The 21376-nt window shown below is 36.1% G+C and overlaps 5 protein-coding genes across 6 annotated transcripts; 2 read left to right on the forward strand and 3 right to left on the reverse strand.

Annotated features, from left to right (window-relative positions):
* The first annotated feature begins 1482 nt into the window (after positions 1 to 1482).
* LOC125832425 (protein NUCLEAR FUSION DEFECTIVE 4) lies at positions 1483 to 6579 on the forward strand. The gene is made up of 3 exons (XM_049511572.1): positions 1483 to 1969; positions 4533 to 5434; positions 5783 to 6579. The coding sequence occupies exons 1-3, from the start codon at positions 1646 to 1648 to the stop codon at positions 6246 to 6248; spliced, it is 1692 nt and encodes a 563-aa protein (XP_049367529.1). The 5' UTR covers positions 1483 to 1645; the 3' UTR covers positions 6249 to 6579.
* A 358-nt stretch (positions 6580 to 6937) lies between these two features.
* On the reverse strand, positions 6938 to 7832 carry LOC125832343 (uncharacterized). Its single transcript, XM_049511484.1, has one exon. It carries the CDS (start codon positions 7794 to 7796, stop codon positions 7164 to 7166), a length of 633 nt encoding a protein of 210 aa, XP_049367441.1. The 5' UTR covers positions 7797 to 7832; the 3' UTR covers positions 6938 to 7163.
* Positions 7833 to 8498: 666 nt separating this feature from the next.
* LOC125832319 (50S ribosomal protein L3-2, mitochondrial-like) lies at positions 8499 to 12800 on the reverse strand. Its single transcript, XM_049511459.1, has 5 exons — positions 12365 to 12800; positions 11738 to 11947; positions 11157 to 11261; positions 9511 to 9624; positions 8499 to 8988 (listed from the first exon to the last, which is right to left on the reverse strand). Exons 1-5 carry the CDS (start codon positions 12674 to 12676, stop codon positions 8815 to 8817), a joined length of 915 nt encoding a protein of 304 aa, XP_049367416.1. The 5' UTR covers positions 12677 to 12800; the 3' UTR covers positions 8499 to 8814.
* Positions 12801 to 14302: 1502 nt separating this feature from the next.
* LOC125832318 (proline--tRNA ligase, cytoplasmic-like) lies at positions 14303 to 20165 on the forward strand. Of its 2 annotated transcripts, XM_049511457.1 has the most exons (12): positions 14303 to 14346; positions 14441 to 14526; positions 15109 to 15201; positions 15293 to 15409; positions 16190 to 16377; positions 16893 to 16959; positions 18385 to 18507; positions 18632 to 18784; positions 18881 to 19165; positions 19336 to 19554; positions 19773 to 19866; positions 19943 to 20165. In XM_049511457.1, the coding sequence occupies exons 1-12, from the start codon at positions 14325 to 14327 to the stop codon at positions 20005 to 20007; spliced, it is 1512 nt and encodes a 503-aa protein (XP_049367414.1). In that variant the 5' UTR covers positions 14303 to 14324; the 3' UTR covers positions 20008 to 20165. The 2 variants fall into 2 exon arrangements, with proteins under 2 accessions (XP_049367414.1, XP_049367415.1); XM_049511458.1 differs by lacking the exon at positions 14303 to 14346 and having other exon boundaries at positions 15279 to 15409; positions 19943 to 20072.
* A 288-nt stretch (positions 20166 to 20453) lies between these two features.
* LOC125832377 (uncharacterized) lies at positions 20454 to 21101 on the reverse strand. Its single transcript, XM_049511520.1, has one exon. It carries the CDS (start codon positions 21015 to 21017, stop codon positions 20460 to 20462), a length of 558 nt encoding a protein of 185 aa, XP_049367477.1. The 5' UTR covers positions 21018 to 21101; the 3' UTR covers positions 20454 to 20459.
* Between the last annotated feature and the right edge of the window lie 275 nt (positions 21102 to 21376).

Below are 21376 nucleotides of genomic sequence, written 5' to 3' on the forward strand. Positions count from 1 at the left end.
TCAACAAAAGCTGATTTTTCTTATTGTCCTTACGCATGTAATGGAATAGAGTACTATATAGGCCTTAAAGGGAATTCGTTCCAATAAAAATGATGGGATAATATAAAAAATATTTATACAAACTAACACTAGAAATGTGTGTGAAGAAGGTTTTTTCCATTCAAATCTTTATATACGTGGTATTCTTCTGAATTTGAAGTCTAAAGAACACTTTTCTTAGCTAAAAAAATATCAAAAAAATTATATGGTAAAAAGCTGTGCATTTATTTCCTAGATAAGAAATCGAAAAAGTGTCCTTTAGACTCCGGACTAGTATTGTTCACAACTTAAGCGGAACAAAAGTGGAGGAGAATTTGAAGTCATTTGTCCCATCACACTTTAATAAAAGGCTTAAATCATTTGCAATCCCTTAAAGTTGTCCACATATTTCACTTAAACACCTCAACTATAACTATTACCTATTGAACACCTAAATTGTTCAAAAAATATACCTATTTAACACAAAATATTGATGTGGCAAAAGAAGTGTTTTACACTTTCGCTGAGCGCGTGAAAAAACTTAAATAATGTTTTATTTTAATTTTTTCCAAAAAAACTTAATACTTTTTCTTCTTTGAGTGTCACTTGGCATTTAAATAATTTAACTTTAACAAATATATATTTAAAAGTAATACTAATTCTATAAATAAATAAAAAGGAGAACCCCCACCCCACCCCTGTAAGTCGTCTTCTCCACGAAGACCACTGCACTCCATTTTTTTTTCTTTTTCTATTCTATTTCTTTTCAACATTTATTAAAAAATAAAAATTGAATCAGCTAATTAAATTTGGAGGAAAAAAAGAAGAAAGAACATCAGACTAAAAAAAGTTAGCCAATCGACGTTCGTCTCGGTCACCTTCGAACAAATATTACCATTCAAATTAAAATGTAAATCCACTAAAATTATCAAACATAATATCAGATTGATTCAATAAAATTAATTTAGGTCCTCTCGATTTCTCTTTGTTATCGATCTCAAGACGATTGACAGTGTATTTCTTAATCATTCTTGTATCAGTCTCTTTGAATATATCAATCTCACGTATTAGGAATAAAAAATAATTATGTAAGCAATTAACAAAGAATTGAATTTTGTCCTTTGAGAAATAAAATCTTGCTAGAAAGAAGATGAAGAAGAAAGGGGATGGGGTATGGTTGGGCTACTCATTTATTTAAAATGATTTTGGAAAATTGTTGGGTCCAACGTCACATGTTATCTTTTAATTAGTCATTTTGCCACATTACAACAAGTGTATTACACACACTTTATTTTTTTTACTTATTGTCGAAAAATGTCTAATAGAAACAAGTTTTGAATAAATAAAAGTATTCAATAGGTACTAACCCTAGTTAAAGTGTCTAAGTGAATTATGCAGACAATTTTAAAGGGCGCGACTTAAGCCTTAATAAAATGTACAACTTATGGACCATCTGGAGAATTTGTCCACGTTACACTTTGTTGTTCTCTACCACAGTCCCTTCTGCTGTTGGTCTATTTCAAGTTGTTCTTACATAAATGACCATCGTCTCTACCAAGTTGGGGAGTCAAAAAAATTTGATCTTTTCAAATTTTGGGTGCAAATTTTGTAGTTTCAACTTTCAAGAATGGCTGTCCTAAAAGAAGGAAGTAGACCACCATGGGTAGGTCTTGCAGCTGCTGTTTGGGTACAGATAGCAGCTGGCTCAGCTTATACGTTCCCCCTTTATTCCCCTGCTTTGAAATCAGTTTTGGGTTTTAGTCAGCAGCAGCTGACTATTATTGGAGTAGCAAATGATATTGGGGAGAATGTTGGGATTCTTCCAGGAATAGCTTGCAACAAGTTCCCACCTTGGGTTATTTTGCTTGTTGGTCTCTGCCTTTCTTTTTTTGGCTATGGTGTTCTTTGGCTTGCTGTCAGCCAGACTGTACTGTCCTTGCCTTACTGGGTTGTGAGTTCTTGATTTCTTTTGCTACTCTCTTTCTTTTTACAGTTTTAAGTTCTGCCTTACCTGATCTTCCTCCTATTATAGTATCTATTTTAACTGTCGTCTCTTTTATTACAGTGGATTTGTTGTTGTTGTTTTAATGATTGATTTTTAAGTTTGGGGTGGGTGGGAGAAAGGTTATGCTCTAATTGATTTCAGGTTTAGTTCCTCCTAAAGATGTAAAATTATGAACTATTTTTCTGTTATAGAAACACTGAGTTATTGTGAATGCTGATACTGAGGATAGTAGGTTCAATTTATGGTACTCTTGGGTACATCTAATTTTAAGTTATGGGATTGAACCACCAGCATGTTCAGATGTTCCATTGGGTTAGGCACAAATTCATTTCTTTGTGCATTTGTATCTTATCTCAACACGTAAACAAGAAAAAAAGGTATGTTTAATTACTGGAATGTGGAATCTATATTTGGATTTTCCTATTGTACCTTTAAATTCTAAAACCATGTGTCTTCGATTGCTAGGAGGTTTGTGACCTGAGTACATGCACGTGACATAAATTCTTCTGTTAATCCTTATTGTATGAGTTCATGTTCAGTAAACTTTAACTTTGACATGGATTAGATCTTTTTTTTCAGTATACTTTAACTTTGACATGGGTTAGATCTTTTTTCATTGTTTGGACCTGAATAGACAGTTGAGAAATAATTGGAGGAACTATCAACCATTTCTCGTAGGCTTATTATTTTGCTATTGTTAGTACTTCTTCACTAATCTTTTGGAACTCTAGATATTCTAATGATGAAGAAGTTAACATCTGTGAATATGAGTGCAAAGTTCTGAACCTTATAGAGGATCATTTCCTGCCTGAGATTACATTCTAGAATTTAGCTGACTGTACCTTCACAGAAGGTATTGCATACATTCATCATATCTGGCCAATGTTGCATTTAGAAGTTGTTTAAAACAAAAAGTAGCACATACTAGATCTTGTTTGCAAAAATGGATGTAATAGTTCTTGCGTGAACCTTCTTGGTGAGCCTCCAACTTATTCCCCCTGCCTTCCTTCTGCTCTAATTGCCAAGCTAACTCTATTGTGTGAATCTTTCTACCACAAGAGTGGAACTATGAAGTGATACATCGGATATTAGTCCCTGCATTCTGCTGATCTTTCTTTGATTATTATATCTCATATTTAGTTTTGCCTTGTTTTGTGCAAGAACTCAAAGCAGCAGTGGATAGTAAATCAAAGCATAGATAGTGTTATATCTGCAAAATGCAGCTAAAATTTCTGTTAACTCTACTTTGCTTTCTATTTCACTTGAAAAATTCTTGCAATCCCCTTATTTTTCTTTTCTTTCCCTTAACTATCAGTATTCATGGAGGAGCAATTATCCTTAGCTTCCTTCATAAGCAGTGGCGGATGTAGGATTCTAAGGTTGTGGGTGCTCTGAAAGTGGCGGAGTCAAAAATATAAAAAAGACATGTTAACAGTGAGATTCAAACCCGGGCTCAACAACACTTAAACAACCTTAAGCACACACACCAAGAGCCAATGGACCAGTTAGATCATTTGTTCATTGGGTGCTCTATGTTAATTTTATATAAATATCTCTTAATTTCTACCTATATATATATATATATATATATATATTCCGAGACGAGGTTAATGGGTACTCGAGCACCCGGTGGACTCTATGTGGGTCCGCCCCTGTTCATAAGAGTGTTAGGTCATTGCATACTAGCAAGTTCTTATAAGCAATTTAGTTTTTGACTTATTTTTATCATTTTAGCTTTAAACCAAGTGCTTATAAGTTATAAGCACTTCTTTAATATACTCACACACTCCAAAAGTGCTAAAAAGCTATTTTAGCTTAGAAACACTTAAAATAAGTCAATCCAAATAGGCTCTTAGGGTTCTTTTCTTTTTCTTCTGAAAGCTCTGTTATTGATGCACCTCTTCCTAGATTATGCACCCTGTTTCTTTTGTCACCTCATCTGTTTAGTGCCTCCTTCAAACTCTTATATTTCTCAAGCTATGCTTTGAAGTGTTCAAGCTCTATGTATCACCAGCATTCTATGTTATATGTGGGGAACTCCGACTTATATGTGTACTTAAGTGCGATTCTTTTCTTCAAGTTCTATTTTTTTTTTTTTTCTTTTAGTGTCTTGGTTCTACTTTTCATCTAGCTAGCCACAAAATGATTTATATCATTTCAAGCTTACTCAGTTGCAAGTTTGCATATCAGGAGTTGTTGTAAGATGTATTTCTCTTTTGGTACTTCCAATTGGGAACTTGAGGAAGAAGTATCTGATTTTGTCATCACTCTATCAATTTCAAACCCTTGTTTGTCTCAATGGCTTTAGCCACATGTTGAGAAGAGAGATGTTACTACATTGTTCTTCATTTCAATCAAATTGCAATGTCATTGCTTTATTCTGGTGACTTCTTTGATTTGTTTTCTTTTAAATATTTGGGGTATGACTTCCATTGACATAATTTGAAGTTTTGTGTTTTACTGACAACTTGTTCTCATAGTTCTCTGTCGATATCTGATTGAATGACAGCTTTGGCTCGCACTGGTAGTTGCTACAAACAGCAGTGCATGGATGGGCACAGCGGTACTTGTCACCAATATGAGGAACTTCCCTCTCAGTAGAGGTACTGTTGCTGGAATACTGAAAGGCTATATTGGCCTGAGCGCTGCAGTTTTCACAGAGATCTTTGCTATGGTTTTTAATGATTCAGCTTCAGATTTGTTGCTGTTTCTAACATTGGGAATTCCGATCATCTGTTTGGCCATGATGTACTTTATCCGGGCTTGCACACCAGCTTCTGGCGAGGATTCTTCTGAGCATGTCCATTTTCTTTTCACACAAGCAGCAAGTCTGTTGCTTGCAGTTTATCTTCTCACTACAACAATTTTGAAGATCATTCTATCTCTAAATAATTCCATCTCCTATATACTTGTTGGAGTAATGGTTATCTTATTGATGTCTCCTTTAGCAATTCCCTTGAAGATGACAATCTTTCCTTCTCGTCATAAGAGACCTGGAAAATTAGATGGTTCCTCAAATGATTTGACTGAAGAAGAAATCAGTTCCAGCCAAACGGCGTCCTTATTAACTCCAATTTCATCAGAAGCAGACCTTGGGAGCTTCCGTGAAGGTGAAGATATTTCTGAGGTGGATATGCTGTTGGCTGTGGGTGAGGGTGCAGTGAAGAAGAAAAGGAAACCTAGAAGAGGTGAAGACTTCAAATTTCGTGAAGCTATTATTAAAGCTGACTTCTGGCTTCTGTGGCTTGCATACTTCTTTGGTGTTGGCTCTGGTGTAACTGTTCTTAATAATTTAGCACAGATTGGAGTTGCACTTGGTGTAAATGACACAACGATATTACTGAGTTTGTTCAGCTTTTGCAATTTCTTGGGCCGTCTTGGGGCAGGTGTTGTTTCGGAACACTTTGTAAGGTAATAATCTGGTATATCCCCCTCCTGTTATCTTTGTTTCCCAAGAAAGAAGATAATGATGTGCTGATATTCCCTCTCACTCACTTGGCTGGGGGCAAGGGACAAATGCTTTCAGTTTCAGAAGAAACTCGAAATGCTTTCCTATATTTGACATTTCTTATTGATACTATTACTAGCTATAAATCTATCCATCTTCATGGTTGCTAGCTCCTAATTCTTGTAATTGATAGTGCATCACTTAAATCATTAAATGCGTAAGTTCAAGAATGATTTCAATTAGAGATTGACAGATTGCTGTGTGGCTTAGTGGTGACCGACAATTTTATACTTCTATCATGTCTATCGCAGGTCAAAAACAATACCACGTACATTTTGGATGATGATAACACAAATCCTCATGATTATAACATTCCTTCTTTATGCTTCAGCTCTGAGTGGTACCCTCTATGCTGCGACTGCATTACTAGGGATTTGCTTCGGTGTTCAGTTTGGTGTAATGATTCCTACTTCCTCCGAGCTTTTTGGCTTGAAACATTTTGGCATAATATTCAACTTCATGCAGCTTGGCAATCCTTTAGGAGCACTTCTGTTTTCTGGTCTACTGGCTGGTTATGTCTATGACACAGAGGCAGGAAAGCAACAAGGATCGCACTGTCTGGGCCCAAATTGCTTCAGGCTCACGTTTCTGGTTTTAGCAGGAGTCTCTGCCTTTGGTGCATTCTTGAGCATGATCTTGACTATCAGAATTAGACCAGTCTACCAGATGTTGTATGCTGCAGGTTCTTTCCGTTTGGCTCAGGCTTCTGATCACTAAGTGGTGTAGTCACCTTTTGCATCTACATATATATATTATAGAATTTTACCTGTTTTCGTGATCCATATTGCATTTCCCTACTGACAAGGGAATGCTGTCTCCTACTGTGAACATAACTGGAAGTGTTCTCTCATTGAATGTGGCTTCCATCATGTTCCTCTTGGTAAAATTGAAGTTTGAAAGTAAGGTTGATGTCCCAGTAAAATGTACTACTACTGTTGATTCTGTAATGATCTTTGGGGGACAACTTGAGGCTTCTATTTCAGGAAATAAATAGTGCATTAAATTGCCTGCAAAATTCTATTCTTCATGAAGTAAATTTATTGGCTGATTCCGAAAATGTAGTGAAGTAGTATTAGCTTTTTATCCTTAGTAAGAACTGCTTAGCAGTGCTAATAAGTGGTAATCAAGGTGGGAATGGATAATATCTTTGTAGGAAGCGCTTTACCCCCTTAGTGGGCCTATCCTACTCGAATCATGATTAGTCAGGTCAGTGGACTTCAGAAACTAGATGGTTAAACAAAAAAAAAGGTACTAACAATTTTAGATTCTATTTCCACCTTATAAATGAGGGGGAGAGACAGAGCCATAGATTGCACTGCAAGTCCTTAACACAGCCATTATTGTAAGAGTGAACTTACTGAAAAAATTGCATTGTCAATTAACTGGCTGAAAGGAAAAGAATGTGCTAAGGTTTAATTACCATGATTCTTTTTGAGAAACCATAATAATCAACTTGGATATGAAGTTCAGTATGATAAAAGTTAAAACTCTGCATTCTGTTGCTTATAGACAAAGAATTCAGAAAATTATAATGCAATAATTCCCAAAAACACTTGAAAGTTCAAGGTATCTAGAGGAAGAAAAAGCATGAGTATAAATTAACTAAGGTATATTAGAGAGAGTTCAATCAACTCAGGTAGGTTTCAAGTCTTGAAACATTGCATCCCACTTAATCTCTTCAATAGCAACAGTTGGCCAGTTTCCACCATCAACGCCGTCCATGTCTTCATCATCGCGAAAATCCTCAGCAGTGGAGCTTGAAGGGCTGCTAATCCAGGCATCAGAAGAATCTATCATGAGATTGGGACTCCCATTTGTGAGCATCATCAACCTTCCTTGATTAGTAGTAGCATTAATACTCTGCATTACTGGCCTTTCTTGTTTAGCTGCAGTTAGCTTCTTTTTCCTCTTCAACATAGATGCTTTCCATCTTGAACTGCAATTTCTCAGAGGCAGCAAGGCACTTGAATCTGACCGACGAGTCCACGTGCTAAAGCTTTTGGTAAAATGTTGTTTTGCTTGCCTGATAGCTACAACTAACCAAAAGATATGTTTTCTTGAGCTTCTTCTGCCCTTTTCCTTAGTAGCAAGCTTGAGGATTTCTAGCCTATGTTTGGCTATTGAAATTCCCATACTTTGGAGAAATTCATGGTTGAAATATTCTATATCATCTTGATCAAGTTGATTATGAGCAAAAATAATAGCATAGTCATAAAGAAGAGAAGGGTCAAGGCTAGTTTTGGAGAGCCATGAAAACCAGTCCATGGTGTCTCAGTACATGTATTTTGATTGTTGAAGATGGAGAGTTTTAAAGATGTTGGAGTTAGCCAAATTTTAAGGACTTGGGAGTTAATTTGGGTGGGAATTGAATGGTAGTTGAAGTTGAGAGTGACAAAAGGTGAAGGACCCGTGAACTAATAAAGATTATGTTTCCTTTCAAGAATAGGCCAGAAAGTCTATAAGTTTGATCAGACTTTTTGAATACATGCACAAATGAGGATTTCTCTTTGTAGGGTTCATTCCTTCCATCAGTAACGGCTTAGAAGATGGTTTATTATTTGCAAACTGTCATTTTCCCATTAAAAGTGAAGGAAGAAAGAAAGAGATAGCACATGCTTGGAAGTAATCCTTCTTTAAAAATAATTGCTATGTTAGAATTGTGAAAATAAAAGTTTAATTGATAATTTAAGCAAATTATAATAAAATAAACATAGAAATTATAAAATTAGCTCAGCTCAAGTAAAATTAACTAGCTTAATTATATTTGACACCTGTAATTCCATTATCAGTCAATCAAACCTTCCAGCAAACTTGTTTGAAGAAATTTTGATTTTCTGCTATTGCTGCATTCAATGTAGGACAGGTAAAGATTAGGCTAAAGTGTTCACACTACCTTTGGGACTATCATGTCATGTCAAAAATACTTTCTTTGAGGCAAACAACTATAGGTTTGAACCAGAATACAAGTAAAATGACAAACTACTATAGTTTATAATTCTCCATTCATCATATTTCTGTTATTAGCTCTAGTCATCCAGCAACAACATAATTGGTTTGTGTCTGTACAATTTCTCTGGAAGAGGTAGCTAAATTGCACCCTGTCCAACAAGAAGTAGATAAATTTTGTAGTACAACTCAAAATTAGAGTACCATCAGCCAGAGAAATGTCAAACACTACTACGAATAAATTCCTTCTAAAACACTACCACTTCACTGCTGCTTGTTGAAGAAATAAAAAAGGTAAAGACAGAAAATGCCATGGTCACAGCTAGATTGCCTAGAATCAATCAGCAGCCATAAAAGGGTCTGTGTCACCAAGATCAGCCACTAATGGTTCCAAATCTGCTTGATCTTCGTTTTCTGGGGTAAAGTAAGTGGGAAACGGAAGCGTTGAAATATCTGGTTTCTTGTACACAGAATCTTTGATGAACACAAAGTTACCTTCAGCTCCAGGAACCTGAAAGAAAGTTACAGTAAATCACTGGCTCTGAGTTATCTATCCATAGAACTGCGCAAAGACTGGCGTACTACTGAAGAATTCCACCCTCTTTACAAGATCAAAGAAGTTTAATCACAGTTCCCATGCAAGAGATTGAAATGACGCCTTTCTTCAGACCTAAATTTGTTGGTACCTCCAAGAAAGAAAAGTGAACCCCCCCCTCCCCCTAGTTCCCATATATTTTGCAGACAGCTGGTAGTTTTTATAGTTAGCTAATATTCATTAGAAAGCACATACCGCGGGGGAGGGGGGAGGGGTAATACTGTTGATTGCCCATGTCACACTACCAACTCTCTCTCTGTGTACTTTTTTGGTGAGTTACCAACTTTTAGTCATAAATAAGAGTTTGAACGCATAGAATTTCATCAGAAAGATTGCAAAGGAAAGGAAAATTATATTTAAACAATGCATTCAGCATGATAACTTTCTTATCCATGTGAAATAAATTTAAAAGAAACGAGAAGTGTTTCAAAATCTTGCCTGGCCTTTGACCCACATCAAGTTTCTGGCAGGATCAATCTTGTAGACCCAAACATTTTTAACAGTTCGTTGCACTCCACCCATGCGTCCAGGCATTTTTCTCCCTTTAAATACCTTCAAAGAAAAAATTACAAATGAAAGCGGAAGCTTGTAACATTAACTAGATTCTACAACAGCATCATACAAAATCAATTGTTTGTTCAGTTCCAATTAAATATTTAGTCAAATAAGTTAATCAAGTGTATCAAATGCAACTTCGGCAATGTAAGTTATCTTCCCGGGATGTGAGGTTGAAGCTCCAACTAATTTAGCATGTCACGGGTTCTTGAGCATATTTTTAGACACATGAAGGTCAAACTCAACGACATGATAGAGGATTGCATGAGCATACTTCCTAAAGTGACCCAATATCTATTAGAACTACCTGGCAAAACACTCAAGAGACAAGAAACAATTGCATGTACAGAAGAATGGGTACTCTTTTGTAAGCCCAACCACGCCCCAAAAATTTTGGGGTGGAGTGGGTGGAGATTCTGTAAGTTCCATAACACATCCTTGATATACAAAACCCAAATTTTGATTTAAAAGCCGCTATCTGTATTAACAGCTCACCATATGCTACTTGCGTGGAAGCTCCAAGGTCCAACACTCCACTCAAAAACTATCGGCCAAGGAACTCTGTCCATGATATCGTGGATGAACATGTTTTGGCATTTGTATGCGGAAAATTTAGTTTCTTACTAGTTGTTTCTCTATTTCTCCATAATTTTATAGCTGGATAAATATGGAATTGAAAAGGTGGGGTCAGCTAACAAAGGGGAGATAGGCTCAAGAGTTTTTATAAGCGAAAAGCGCAAAAAAGTTACAAGGATTATAGAGCTTGAAGCGAAAGTGAGAAGAAAAGTGCATGCTTCTTTGGAGCGAAATGCACAGTTTTCAGAATATCATAAATTATCAGGCACCTCATGATCCAAACAAAATTATCAAATCATCTACAAATTTAGTAAAATTATATAGCAGTTTAAATAACTAAATGATAATGCCGATATGAATCCAACACCTCAAAGTCGAGATACAAAGAAGCAACCGATTCTCGTTGGAATCACTTTGTGCACCATAGCTTGAAGCAAAAACTTATCAGTGCATGGTTTTCACCCATGAAGTGATAACCCCTTGCTACACATAGTTCCATTGCTAGCTTATAATGATATTGTCGTAAGCAGTCCACAAAAAAATTAACAATGAGAATGTATTATATTTTAAAATTGTGGAGGAATAAAGAAAGGGTGGGGAAAACAGAATTGAGCAATGTTCATCAAGTCTTGCACAATATCTCTGTACCAAATGACTATATTTTACTGCTAGAATATTTTTTGTAATACACCTCACTGAAGCATTATTAGTTACAAGATTTACTTCTCCTTCAAATAAGTAAACCAGTCGCAAATAGATAACAATTTCGAATGCATATCATTTTTAAAACAATTTAAATAATATAACATGCATGCTACTTGCAATTAAGCAGGCACTTAGTTATAAGGTAGACGAAAAGAGGAGTGTGACAAGTGCCAACTTATTTAATTGTGAAAATAGAACTCATACACTGTAGATCACTAACATAAAATCGAGGAAAAGGTAATGCCTACCTTTCCTGGAGCATCTCTTTGACCTGTAGAACCAATACTTCTGTGGGATAATGAAGCACCATGTGATGCAGGCATACCGCTAAATCCCCATCTTTTCATCCCGCCCTACACGTGAAATTCCTCAATCATTAGTACAGTTCATCAGATTAGACATGCCCTCCAAGAGTGAGACAACACTGACAGTTCAATTAACATCTTAAGAGGTGGAACAGAAAGTAGAAGCTAGAAAGGTGGAATTTTGTTCCACAAATAAAACAATATTTCTACCATTAGCTAATGCTTAGAGAGTTCCTATCTAATATATATGACGATGGTGTGTGATATTACTTCTATTTAAAAACTGTCATGAAGATTGAGAAATGCTCCATCAGCAACAAAATTGAAAATTTCAAGTTGCGTCTTTATTAAAAACTCAATGAAGTACGAAAACTTGGTCTCAAAGGCCAATTTGAGGTCAAAATATGAGTTATTCTCATCAACAATATCACTAGTATCCTGTGGTGCATGCGGAAGTCCATAAAAGGTAAAAACCAATCAACTAGACTAATCAAACAATAAACACAATCAACATTACTCGGCACCTGAAAACCTTTCCCTCTTGTAATTCCAGCAACATCCACATACTGGCCTGGAACAAAGTGGTTGACACTGATGCTAGTTCCAACAGGAAGAAGGGCATCTTCAGTAACAGGAAATTCCTTCAACTTTCTCTTCATGGGCACACCTTGTGCTCTAAAATGACCTACTTCAGGTTTTGTCAAATGCTTCTCCTTTTTGTGAGCACATCCAATCTAACTACCACCATAAAAAGATCAATTAGACCACGCCACAGCATAAAGAGTAACTAACACCATCCTCAAAAACATTAGGCAACCAATTTCTTTTATTTATCATAATTTTTGGTCGATTGGCTGACAACGTATTCAGCCAATATCAAGTGTAAAAGACACCAGAATATCCATTCAGACTTGAAAACACGTTCACAACGTTCTCGCAATGAGTACTATGATACAGTAATACAAATATAACAAAACTCGTTAGGTGATGCATTTGAATTAACAGAGCAGATAAATTGACAACAGTCAGTTAGCACTAACAAAATATTTCTTTTTTACTTTCGTGGGGGTAAAGATTCAGTCTTTAAGAACTTAGCATAATTTTTTCAGAAACTAGACATGCTAGATTGAAATCAGTCGAAATTGAGGAACCTGTAGGGCAGATATGCCTTCCTTCTCCGGGGTTTTGACCTGAGAAACAATGTTATCATCTAACCAAAGGATGGTAATGGGAACGCGTTCTCCCCATTTGTCCCATAGAGCAGTCATTCCACATTTGACAGCAATTGCTCCAGTCCGTTTGGATTTTGGAGTCATGATTCCAGGTTTTCCTTCGATAATCCGAGTCCTTAACTCCTCGACTTGGCTACTGCAAGCACTGAAGGTTCTGAACTGGGTTTCTGAAACTGTGGACGATAAAAGGATGCGGAGATGAGAAATGAGGTTTCTCGATGCGGCAGCCATTGGAGGAGCTTTCTCCTTTTACTCCACCTCTTTCTGTTTGCCTGTGAGAAAGGAAAAGACGGCAAGGACTGGTCGGCGACGAGAACAACTGAAGAGAAGAGCGAAATGCGAATACTGAAGTCTAAAGGGCTGTTTGGGGCCGCTACAGGAAGGGCTCAAGGCTTATTGGTCCTGAATGTTTCGGCCCAAGTCCTAATTAATCACACACACACCCTCATAATTAATGTTGATCTTAAGAGACGTGTAAATAAAAATTACGGAAAAGGGCCTAAAATATCTTCGAAATATTGGAAATGGTACAAAATTACCCTCAATCCACCTATTGGCTCCAAAATACCCTTCTCATCCACCTTTGGATTCAAAATTGACCACTTATTTAACGGTTTTAAATTTAAACTATTTAAATATTTTTTTAAAATACTTGGCGTTCAACTATTGGTTATAATTTAATTTATTAATATAATTTATAAACCAACCCACTATCCACCCATTACTAATTAAACCCCACCCAATAAAAATGATGGAGCTTTGTTGGTCTATCTCATATTACTTGTTTACTTTTTTTTTTTACAGGCCTTATAAAAATCATAAATAAGAAAAATATTTTTACTAATTTAACTCTTTTTAATGCACTCTATTTCTTATCCATCAATACAAAAATTAACAATAGTCCTTTATTTTTAGTATAAAAAATAAAGCCGCCGGCCCTCCATCGAAACGTCTCTTTTATCATCCCTAAATCCAAACTTCTTTTACTATAAGATTTTTGGGAGCTTTATCTGTTTCATGTAAGTTTCACTATCTCTGCTTCCTTGTAGAATATAAGCTTACACTACACTCATTCATAGTGTAGTTTGACAGTTTCAACACTATAATTCCCCTATAAAGCAAGTCTTTTTACTCAAATGTTGTAACTTTAGTTAGTTTTCTCTTCTCTTTATGCCCGCATTTGTATATGTCTGTTCTTACTAATAGGAGTAGTATAAAAGCCATTCAAGTTGGAATCTTGTTCTTACTTATGTCCTAGACTAGTTCTATCACCTGTATCACTTTCTGCATATCAAAATGCTCTATCTTGTATTCATACAACAACTTTGTAAACTATAACAACTACAAGGATGGGAAAAATCAGTGTTGTTAAACCCGCGCTTAAGCCTGCTTAATGTGCCCTTGTGTGTCGTCATCAAGGCCTTAAGACATACGACTTTTCCTTGTCAATGAGTCTTTCTTGAAGAAGCAACACTTCATTGTTTATTTTTTTTCCAATGTCTTTGTCCATGTATTTGTTATTCATGCTTTTAATTATTACTCTTGAGCTAAACATAGATATTTGCATTTATTCACCATTTGCGCCTTTTTTCATTAAAGCCCTAGCTTTATTTGCCCCAACGGACTTTAGAGCTTTTTTGCGCTTGATTACATTGGATTCAACTCTTATGTGAAAATTTTGATTTATCTCTCTAAAATAAAAATTAAAAAGAGGGGGAGGTGGGGAGTATCACTATCTTCTTGTGGTGCTGATCAAATAAATGAGAAAAGAGAAGTAGCTGATATTTGTTATTTTCATGGGTTGGTTGTCGAACCTTCATTTATGAAGCAGCTATCTTGGCTATTGGTTGTGTGTATACTTAATTGGAAGCTTGAAAGCATGTCTGGTAAAGATCCAAAAAGTAAGTAATAATGCTACATCATATCTCTTTAAGAAAACTTGCTGCTCTAGTTAGGTTGGTTTGTGTAATATACATCATTTTTGTCTTTCTTCAGAGGGAAAAATGAAAGAAGTCAAGAAAGAGACAGGTCTTGGTCTCTCTTACAAAAAGGATGAAAATTTTGGAGAGTGGTATTCTGAGGTATGCTTGGGAGATCAAACTATATGAGCTATCAAATTTGATAATATTTACCTGCTCATGTTCGTATAATGATGTGTCTCTGGCCAATTGCATTGGTGCAAAAACAAAGATGGAATGGCAAGAACCTCAAAAACTATGTTAACTAAACTTCTTTCTTGCTCCATTGTCATTTCATCTTCGTCTGTTTTGTCCCTATAGTTTTGTCAAATGACATAAATTTTCCATTTCTTGTTCTACTGAATGTTTTCCTCATTATTCTGTTCTTTTTCCCTGTAATTTCTTGTCCAATTTCACAGATCTCCCAATTTTCTTATGCTAATGAATATTTTCTATTTTTTTTTCTTTCTCCAATATTTTAGAAGACAGATTTTTCTTGAAGTTCTTTACTCCTTAACACATAACTAGTACAAATATCTGTCTGACTAAAGTCCGCCTGAATGCAATACTAGTTCCTTCCTTCCCAATCCATTTCTGCTCTCTCTATATGGATAAGTGTCGTCTATTTTACTTATATGTGTGAGTTCCTTCTCATCATTTATGAAATTTTGACTTACAAGCTGCTCCATTAACCAATCAATATAGGTTGTCGTTAGTGGTGAAATGATCGAGTACTATGACATATCTGGCTGTTATATTCTACGGCCATGGTCAATGTCTATCTGGGAGATATTGCATGTAAGCTTGACCATGAAAATTCTCTTTTTCTCCCACCACTAATTATTTGAGGTCATTTATGATGGATTGATTGTTAGCTCTGTATGTTCAGGGTTTTTTCGATGCCGAAATTAAGAAAATGAAGATAAAGAACTCCTACTTTCCTCTGTTTGTGTCCCCTGCTGTTCTTCAAAAGGAAAAGGACCACATAGAGGGATTTGCACCTGAGGTGAGACTTGGCACTTTTTTAAGTCAATTATTGTAGGACAGTTTATGTTCTTTCAGCCCGTGAAGCATGTACAATGTCTTCGATATAAATGTTTATTCCACTGTTTCTCACTTTCCTGCCTATAACATTTATATCTTTAATGCTGAAATTTCCTGGAATCTTTCAAAATATTTGTAATTAGAATGTTTGCCATGTTATTCATGCTGGCTATTGCTGAAGATAGTACCTAATAGCGACAAGGGCGTTGCTATTTGTTTCTTTAAAAACTTCATTCTAAGGTATCATTAAGTTCAGAAAGTCATCATCAATTTTGGTGATGTAGGCTTTTGGTCTAATGGTAAGAGCTAACTTGTAATCTGTGGGTTAGGCATATGTCACGTGTTCAAATCCTGCCACAGATAAAAGCCGATATGTAAGTGAATTAGGTAGAGGAGTGCATACATTACCCACTAACTTTCTCCACTGGCTCTGAGGGATTCCTCTGGTATCAAAAAAAAAAAAAGATATAGAGAATTTGGGTGATGTACGATTCCCAGAAGCCTGAATTTTTTTTGGATCTTTTTTAGGTTGGGGTAACTTTAATAGTAATAACTTTGTTGTGTAAGTATCATATTATGGTGTTAAGTTGGTATCATCCCTTGTGTGATGTATTCTATAAATTTTAATAACTATGCTCAAGGCTTATAATTCTTCAGCACACTTCAGTTACTATATGGGGAGTGGATTGTGTTACAGACTTATTATTAGCTATACCCATAATGGGTTTATGTCATTCTTCAGGTTGCTTGGGTTACAAAATCTGGTGATTCTGATTTGGAAGTACCCATTGCGATTCGACCCACTAGTGAAACAGTAATGTATCCTTATTTCTCTAAGTGGATAAGGGGACATCGTGACTTGCCCTTGAGACTCAACCAATGGTGCAATGTCGTGCGATGGGAGTTTAGCAACCCCACCCCCTTCATCAGGTGCTCGTTTGAGTTTATTTTTTTGTCTTGAAACCTTTTACCCTACCCCCTTCATCAGGTGCTCTTTTGAGTTTATTCTTGTCTTAAAACCTTTTACCATTCCTTTGTGAGCATGTTCAAGCGTTTTCGATTGCAGCTTATACAACAAAAACTACATAGGTGTTTGGCAATAATTTCAAATATTTTTCTCTTTATTTGGAATTTATGGAGTTGTGTTTGGTTATACTTTTTGCAAAGAATATTTGGAATAACGTTCATGCTTGAATGTACTTAAATCCAACTTCAAAAGTGAAAAGTGAGTTGGAAAACAAGTTATTTGTTGTTTTCCACATTTGAAATACAACTTCAAGTTGGATTTGGGATTTTCATGGTTAAACGCTGATTTTCAAATAAAGTGAAATTATTCCCGAAAAAATGAATAATTTTTATGGACAAACAGATCCGTAACTCCTTAATCCTAACTTCTTTGAGACTTCGAGATGTTAGTTAATGTTATGCTTATGCTCCTTGTTCAGGAGTCGTGAATTTCTCTGGCAAGAAGGGCACACTGCTTTTGCAACAAAGGAGGAATCGGATGCAGAGGTATATGGTTATATCTTGGAGTATGCATATCGGCCTCTAAAGTTGTTTAAAACAAAAACTAAACCTCTCCTCGAGCTTTGTTTAAGTACCATGGTGTAGTGCGTGGCTTGAGTGCATTGGATGTAGATAACAATATAATAACTCTGTAAGGTAGTTTTAAAGTGAATTTTCCAGTTCAGCTTTTTTCCTGTGTTATATTTGTTGTATCATGTATGATGCCATCTTAGTCTTGTCATTGCTTATACAGTTAGTTCCGTGAGAAGAACTTTATTAGGTAATTATATCAACATAGAACTAGTAGGCTCTTCTAGGACAGACAACTTAGCTTTGTGATACTGATGCCAAAGCAAGGAACATGAAGAACATGACATTGCTTCTTCTTTTTTTTTTTGGTACCCGGGGGAACAGATAGAGTATCTTTTGGGAAGTTGGAAGTCTATAGCTGCTCGGGGTGATTACTGATGGGCCTATCTAGTTTTCTTCTCTTCATTGATTAATTTGCAATTAGGCTGTTTAGGAGCTTTTACATTTCTTAAAACCAGTTGTTAATAGCTTAGGTCTTTGGAAGAACTAGGAGATAAGAGATGAATCATATTATCTGTCAACTTCAATATTTGTTTATTTCAAAATCAAAGACAATTTGAATTGACACAAGTTTTATGTCCTGTTTGAAGTTGGTACAAATAAGAGAAACTAGAAATGTGTATCGTTCAGTTTCAAATGGGAGAATGTGGGTAACATTTTACTCTTTTATTTAATAGGTTTAAATTTGTGAGAGTTATATTGAAATGAAGAATGGATCAGATTGTAGTTTCCTCAGTAAGTGATTTTTTTTATTTGTTTGTCCATAAAGGAAAAGGGAATGGTTTGGCAAAATAAGAAGTAGAATTATATGAGTGTATTATGGAACACTCTCAGTACAGGTATGAACTATTACTTCAGGATAGGGGTATGACAACTAGCAAAGAAGTTACTTTCATGTATATATGTAACCTTGGAGCCAGTGTCATAATTTGGGTCAGGTCAGCTATAAGATCAGTTTAGAATTCGTCCGTTCCAACACTTGCCAAACCTGCCTTCTACATTGGTACATTATTGTCTTTGTGAATTAAGTATTTGAGATTTATATTTCTCAGCCTGCAACTTAAACATCAGTTAAGGACTACTTTACGTTCACTTTGGCTTACCCTTCTTTACTTGAAGTGGTTTTCTCCTAGTTGTCTTCTTGTCTTGCATTGTTGTTGGATAATTATCTGAGCAAATCAATAGACTTTTATGAGAATTAATAGCTTTGGAACTGAGATGCCCTAAGCTTAGAGAAGACTTGCTGCTATCAGCTTTCCCCTTCTTTGTTCAAGTTCAGTGTTTTTGCTTATAGATGTAGTCTTTTTCATACATAGTGATCTTGCAACTATCTTTATTCAGGTTCTAGAAATCTTGGAATTGTATAGACGTATATATGAAGAACTTTTAGCTGTTCCGGTCAGTAAGGGAAAGAAAAGTGAGCTTGAGAAGTTCGCTGGTGGACTATATACGACTACAGTTGAGGTATTGAAGACTGCATCTGTGTAGACATTGTTTGGCGGTTCTTAACAGTAATTTCTTTGGAAATTGTTGGTGAAATTCTCCTAACTGTCATTTATTCACCATTGTTCCCTGATTTTTTTGCCAGGCTTTTATCCCTAATACTGGCCGTGGTATCCAAGGTGCAACTTCTCATTGTTTAGGGCAGAATTTTGCAAGAATTTTCGAGATAAATTTTGAAAATGAAAAGGGAGAGAAGGCTATGGTCTGGCAGAACTCATGGGGCTTTACTACAAGAACAGTAAGAATTCAATGCCATTTAAGCAACTTTGTCTCTTCACTTTTATACTTTGGAGGTCAAACTAACCCTCTTTTTTTTTTCCTGGGGCTATGACAGATTGGTGTTATGATCATGGTTCATGGGGATGACAAAGGTCTGGTCTTACCTCCTAAAGTAGCATCAACTCAAGTAGTTGTTATTCCTGTACCATACAAGGATGCAAATACTCAAGGGATCTATGATGCTTGTGCTGCTACCGTTAGAGAGATGAATGAATCAGGTATTCGTGCTGAGGCAGACTTCAGAGACAACTATTCACCTGGCTGGAAATATTCTCATTGGGAAATGAAGGGGGTTCCTCTTAGGATTGAAATAGGACCAAAAGACCTTGCAAATAACCAGGTAAGAATTCTACTTCCTTTCCTTTCTTTCTAGTAGTCAGTTGTTTATGAAAGTTAAAATGAACTTGGTAAAATTTGTGCGATGAACCTTTACTATTTGTGTGGAAGCCTAAATACATGTGTATATGTTTATCTATGTTGTTTGATTCAAAGTTCTGATATAACTCCAAGGTACGAGCTGTTCGACGTGACAACGGAGCCAAAACAGATATTCCCATGGCCAATCTTGCTGACCAAGTAAAAGATGTGCTTGCCACTATCCAACAAAATCTGTTTGATGTTGCCAAGCAAAAGAGAGATGCATGTGTTCAGATTGTAAGAACCTGGGATGAATTTACGGTAGCACTGGGCCAAAAGAAATTGGTCTTGGCTCCTTGGTGTGATGAGGAGGTATGTTTCTTGTCTAACTTCAAAGTGATGCTACTACCCCATAAAAGATGCATCCTGTTTTTCAGCCAGTAGCATGTTTTATTTTATCATCTGTAATTTCTCTCTGCAATAATAATATGAATTTGCACAATTTATGTGATCACATTCCAATGTGTGTTCTATGGTGATGCTCTTAGTTGTCAGCTTGGTTTCGATTTCACATAATTGCTTTCTGGTAGGCTGTTGAGAAAGATGTCAAGGCACGCACAAAGGGCGAGATGGGTGCAGCAAAGACGCTTTGCTCCCCGTTTGACCAGCCTGAGCTGCCTGAAGGTACTATTTCCCTGCAGATTTGTTGAAGGCTCAGCGTTATTGCCATCATCTAATATGTCATTTTACTCTCTTGTAGGTACATTGTGCTTCGTGTCGGGTAAACCTGCTAAGAAGTGGACATACTGGGGCCGTAGCTATTGATGTTCCGTTCCACAAGGACCCTCACAGTACACTTTGCTCTTTAGAATAAAATTCAGTTATATACATCTTCATCATGACGATTATAACTTCTATGAATTTCATTAAACTCAAATACATCACTATATTCGGATCTCTGAATTAAATAAATAAAAAAAGGAAGTACTTAAGAAACATGTAAAATCATTGAAATAATCCCATTAATAACACACATTATACATTCATGGGTGGCTTTCTCCTTGGGCCCACCACTGATGAGCAAACAGAAATTCCAAAAAAGTTAAAATAGAATTGGTGGAAGAACACAAAATCCATCTCTCACCATTTTATTTGTTCCTTCAATATTTCGAATTCGCATCATGTAGGTAAGGCCCCATTACTAGAATTTTTTTCATATCTAGAACTCGAATCAGAAAGTTAAAAGTTAGAGACGACATCTATCTAGCAAAGAGAAATTAAGTTGGTTTTAGATTTTGAAACATTGTATCCCACCTGATTGCTTCAACTCCACACGACGCCCAATAATCATCTCCCATTTTTTCATCATTAACCGTCGGACTAGAGAAACTGTTCATTCTTGAATCTGAAATGAAATTGGGACTCCCATTTGTGATTAACAGAGTATTCTGCTTAGCTGCAGCAACCCTTGTGCTCCTCCTCTTCAGCATAGAATTTTTCCATCTGGAACTGCTAATCTTTTTTGGGACTAAAGCAAGTGCTAATTCCTCGCTATGACCCCAATTCCTTATATACTTTGACAAACGCCTCTTTGTGCGTTTAATTACTTGGAGAAATCTCGACATGGAATTTGGGATCGCTCCTTTTTCTTTCTTAGCAAGTTTGAGAATTTCTAATCTGTGTTTGCCAATCGAAATGCCTATGCTTTGGAGAAATTCGTGGTTGAAGTAAACGACGTCGTCGTATTCGAGCTCGTTATGAGCTAAAGCTAGGCCATATTCATACACAAGAGAAGGCTCTAGCCCTGTTTTGGACAACCAAGAAAACCAGTCCATGGCCTTTACTGTATTTTTTTTTTCTGCTCAGATTTTTGGTGTGTGCTTGAAATGAAAATGAAGGGGTTGTAGAAATATTTATAATGAAGACATTATATTATAATGTTTAAAAGGCTTAAAGTGAGTGGTGAATTTTGGTTGCTGAGATTTTGCACTTTCACTTTTTATTAAGTGTGTAGCTTTGCTTAACTAGGTGGTAGTTGAAACTTGAGAGTGACTGAAAGAAAAAAGGGAATATGAGTGTGGCCCCATTTTACGATGATCAATGAAGTAAGTTGAAAATCATATAAGGAAAATAATAGGTAATTTCATATAATATGTTTAAATCTTGGTGAACGAATGAGAAGTAATAGGTATTT

The sequence above is a fragment of the Solanum verrucosum genome, unplaced genomic scaffold, assembly GCF_900185275.1.
Source record: "Solanum verrucosum unplaced genomic scaffold, falcon-dt-bn FXZP01000009.1, whole genome shotgun sequence".
NCBI lineage: Eukaryota > Viridiplantae > Streptophyta > Magnoliopsida > Solanales > Solanaceae > Solanum > Solanum verrucosum.

Excerpts from the sequence above, each read along its gene's own strand:
- LOC125832318 (XM_049511457.1), top strand. The coding sequence starts at position 14,325 with ATGTCTGGTAAAGATCCAAAAA. Across the intron at positions 16,378-16,892 it reads AACCCCACCCCCTTCATCAG|GAGTCGTGAATTTCTCTGGC; the intron begins GTGCTCGTTTGA and ends CTCCTTGTTCAG. Across the intron at positions 19,555-19,772 it reads CTCCTTGGTGTGATGAGGAG|GCTGTTGAGAAAGATGTCAA; the intron begins GTATGTTTCTTG and ends GCTTTCTGGTAG.
- LOC125832343 (XM_049511484.1), bottom strand. The coding sequence starts at position 7,796 with ATGGACTGGTTTTCATGGCTCTCCAAAACTAGCCTTGACCCTTCTCTT.
- LOC125832377 (XM_049511520.1), bottom strand. The coding sequence starts at position 21,017 with ATGGACTGGTTTTCTTGGTTGTCCAAAACAGGGCTAGAGCCTTCTCTT.
- LOC125832425 (XM_049511572.1), top strand. The coding sequence starts at position 1,646 with ATGGCTGTCCTAAAAGAAGGAAGTAGACCACCATGGGTAGGTCTTGCA. Across the intron at positions 1,970-4,532 it reads TGTCCTTGCCTTACTGGGTT|CTTTGGCTCGCACTGGTAGT; the intron begins GTGAGTTCTTGA and ends ATTGAATGACAG. Across the intron at positions 5,435-5,782 it reads GTTTCGGAACACTTTGTAAG|GTCAAAAACAATACCACGTA; the intron begins GTAATAATCTGG and ends TGTCTATCGCAG.
- LOC125832319 (XM_049511459.1), bottom strand. The coding sequence starts at position 12,676 with ATGGCTGCCGCATCGAGAAACCTCATTTCTCATCTCCGCATCCTTTTA. Across the intron at positions 11,948-12,364 it reads AAGGCATATCTGCCCTACAG|ATTGGATGTGCTCACAAAAA; the intron begins GTTCCTCAATTT and ends GGTGGTAGTTAG. Across the intron at positions 8,989-9,510 it reads TGATGTGGGTCAAAGGCCAG|GTTCCTGGAGCTGAAGGTAA; the intron begins GCAAGATTTTGA and ends ACTTTCTTTCAG.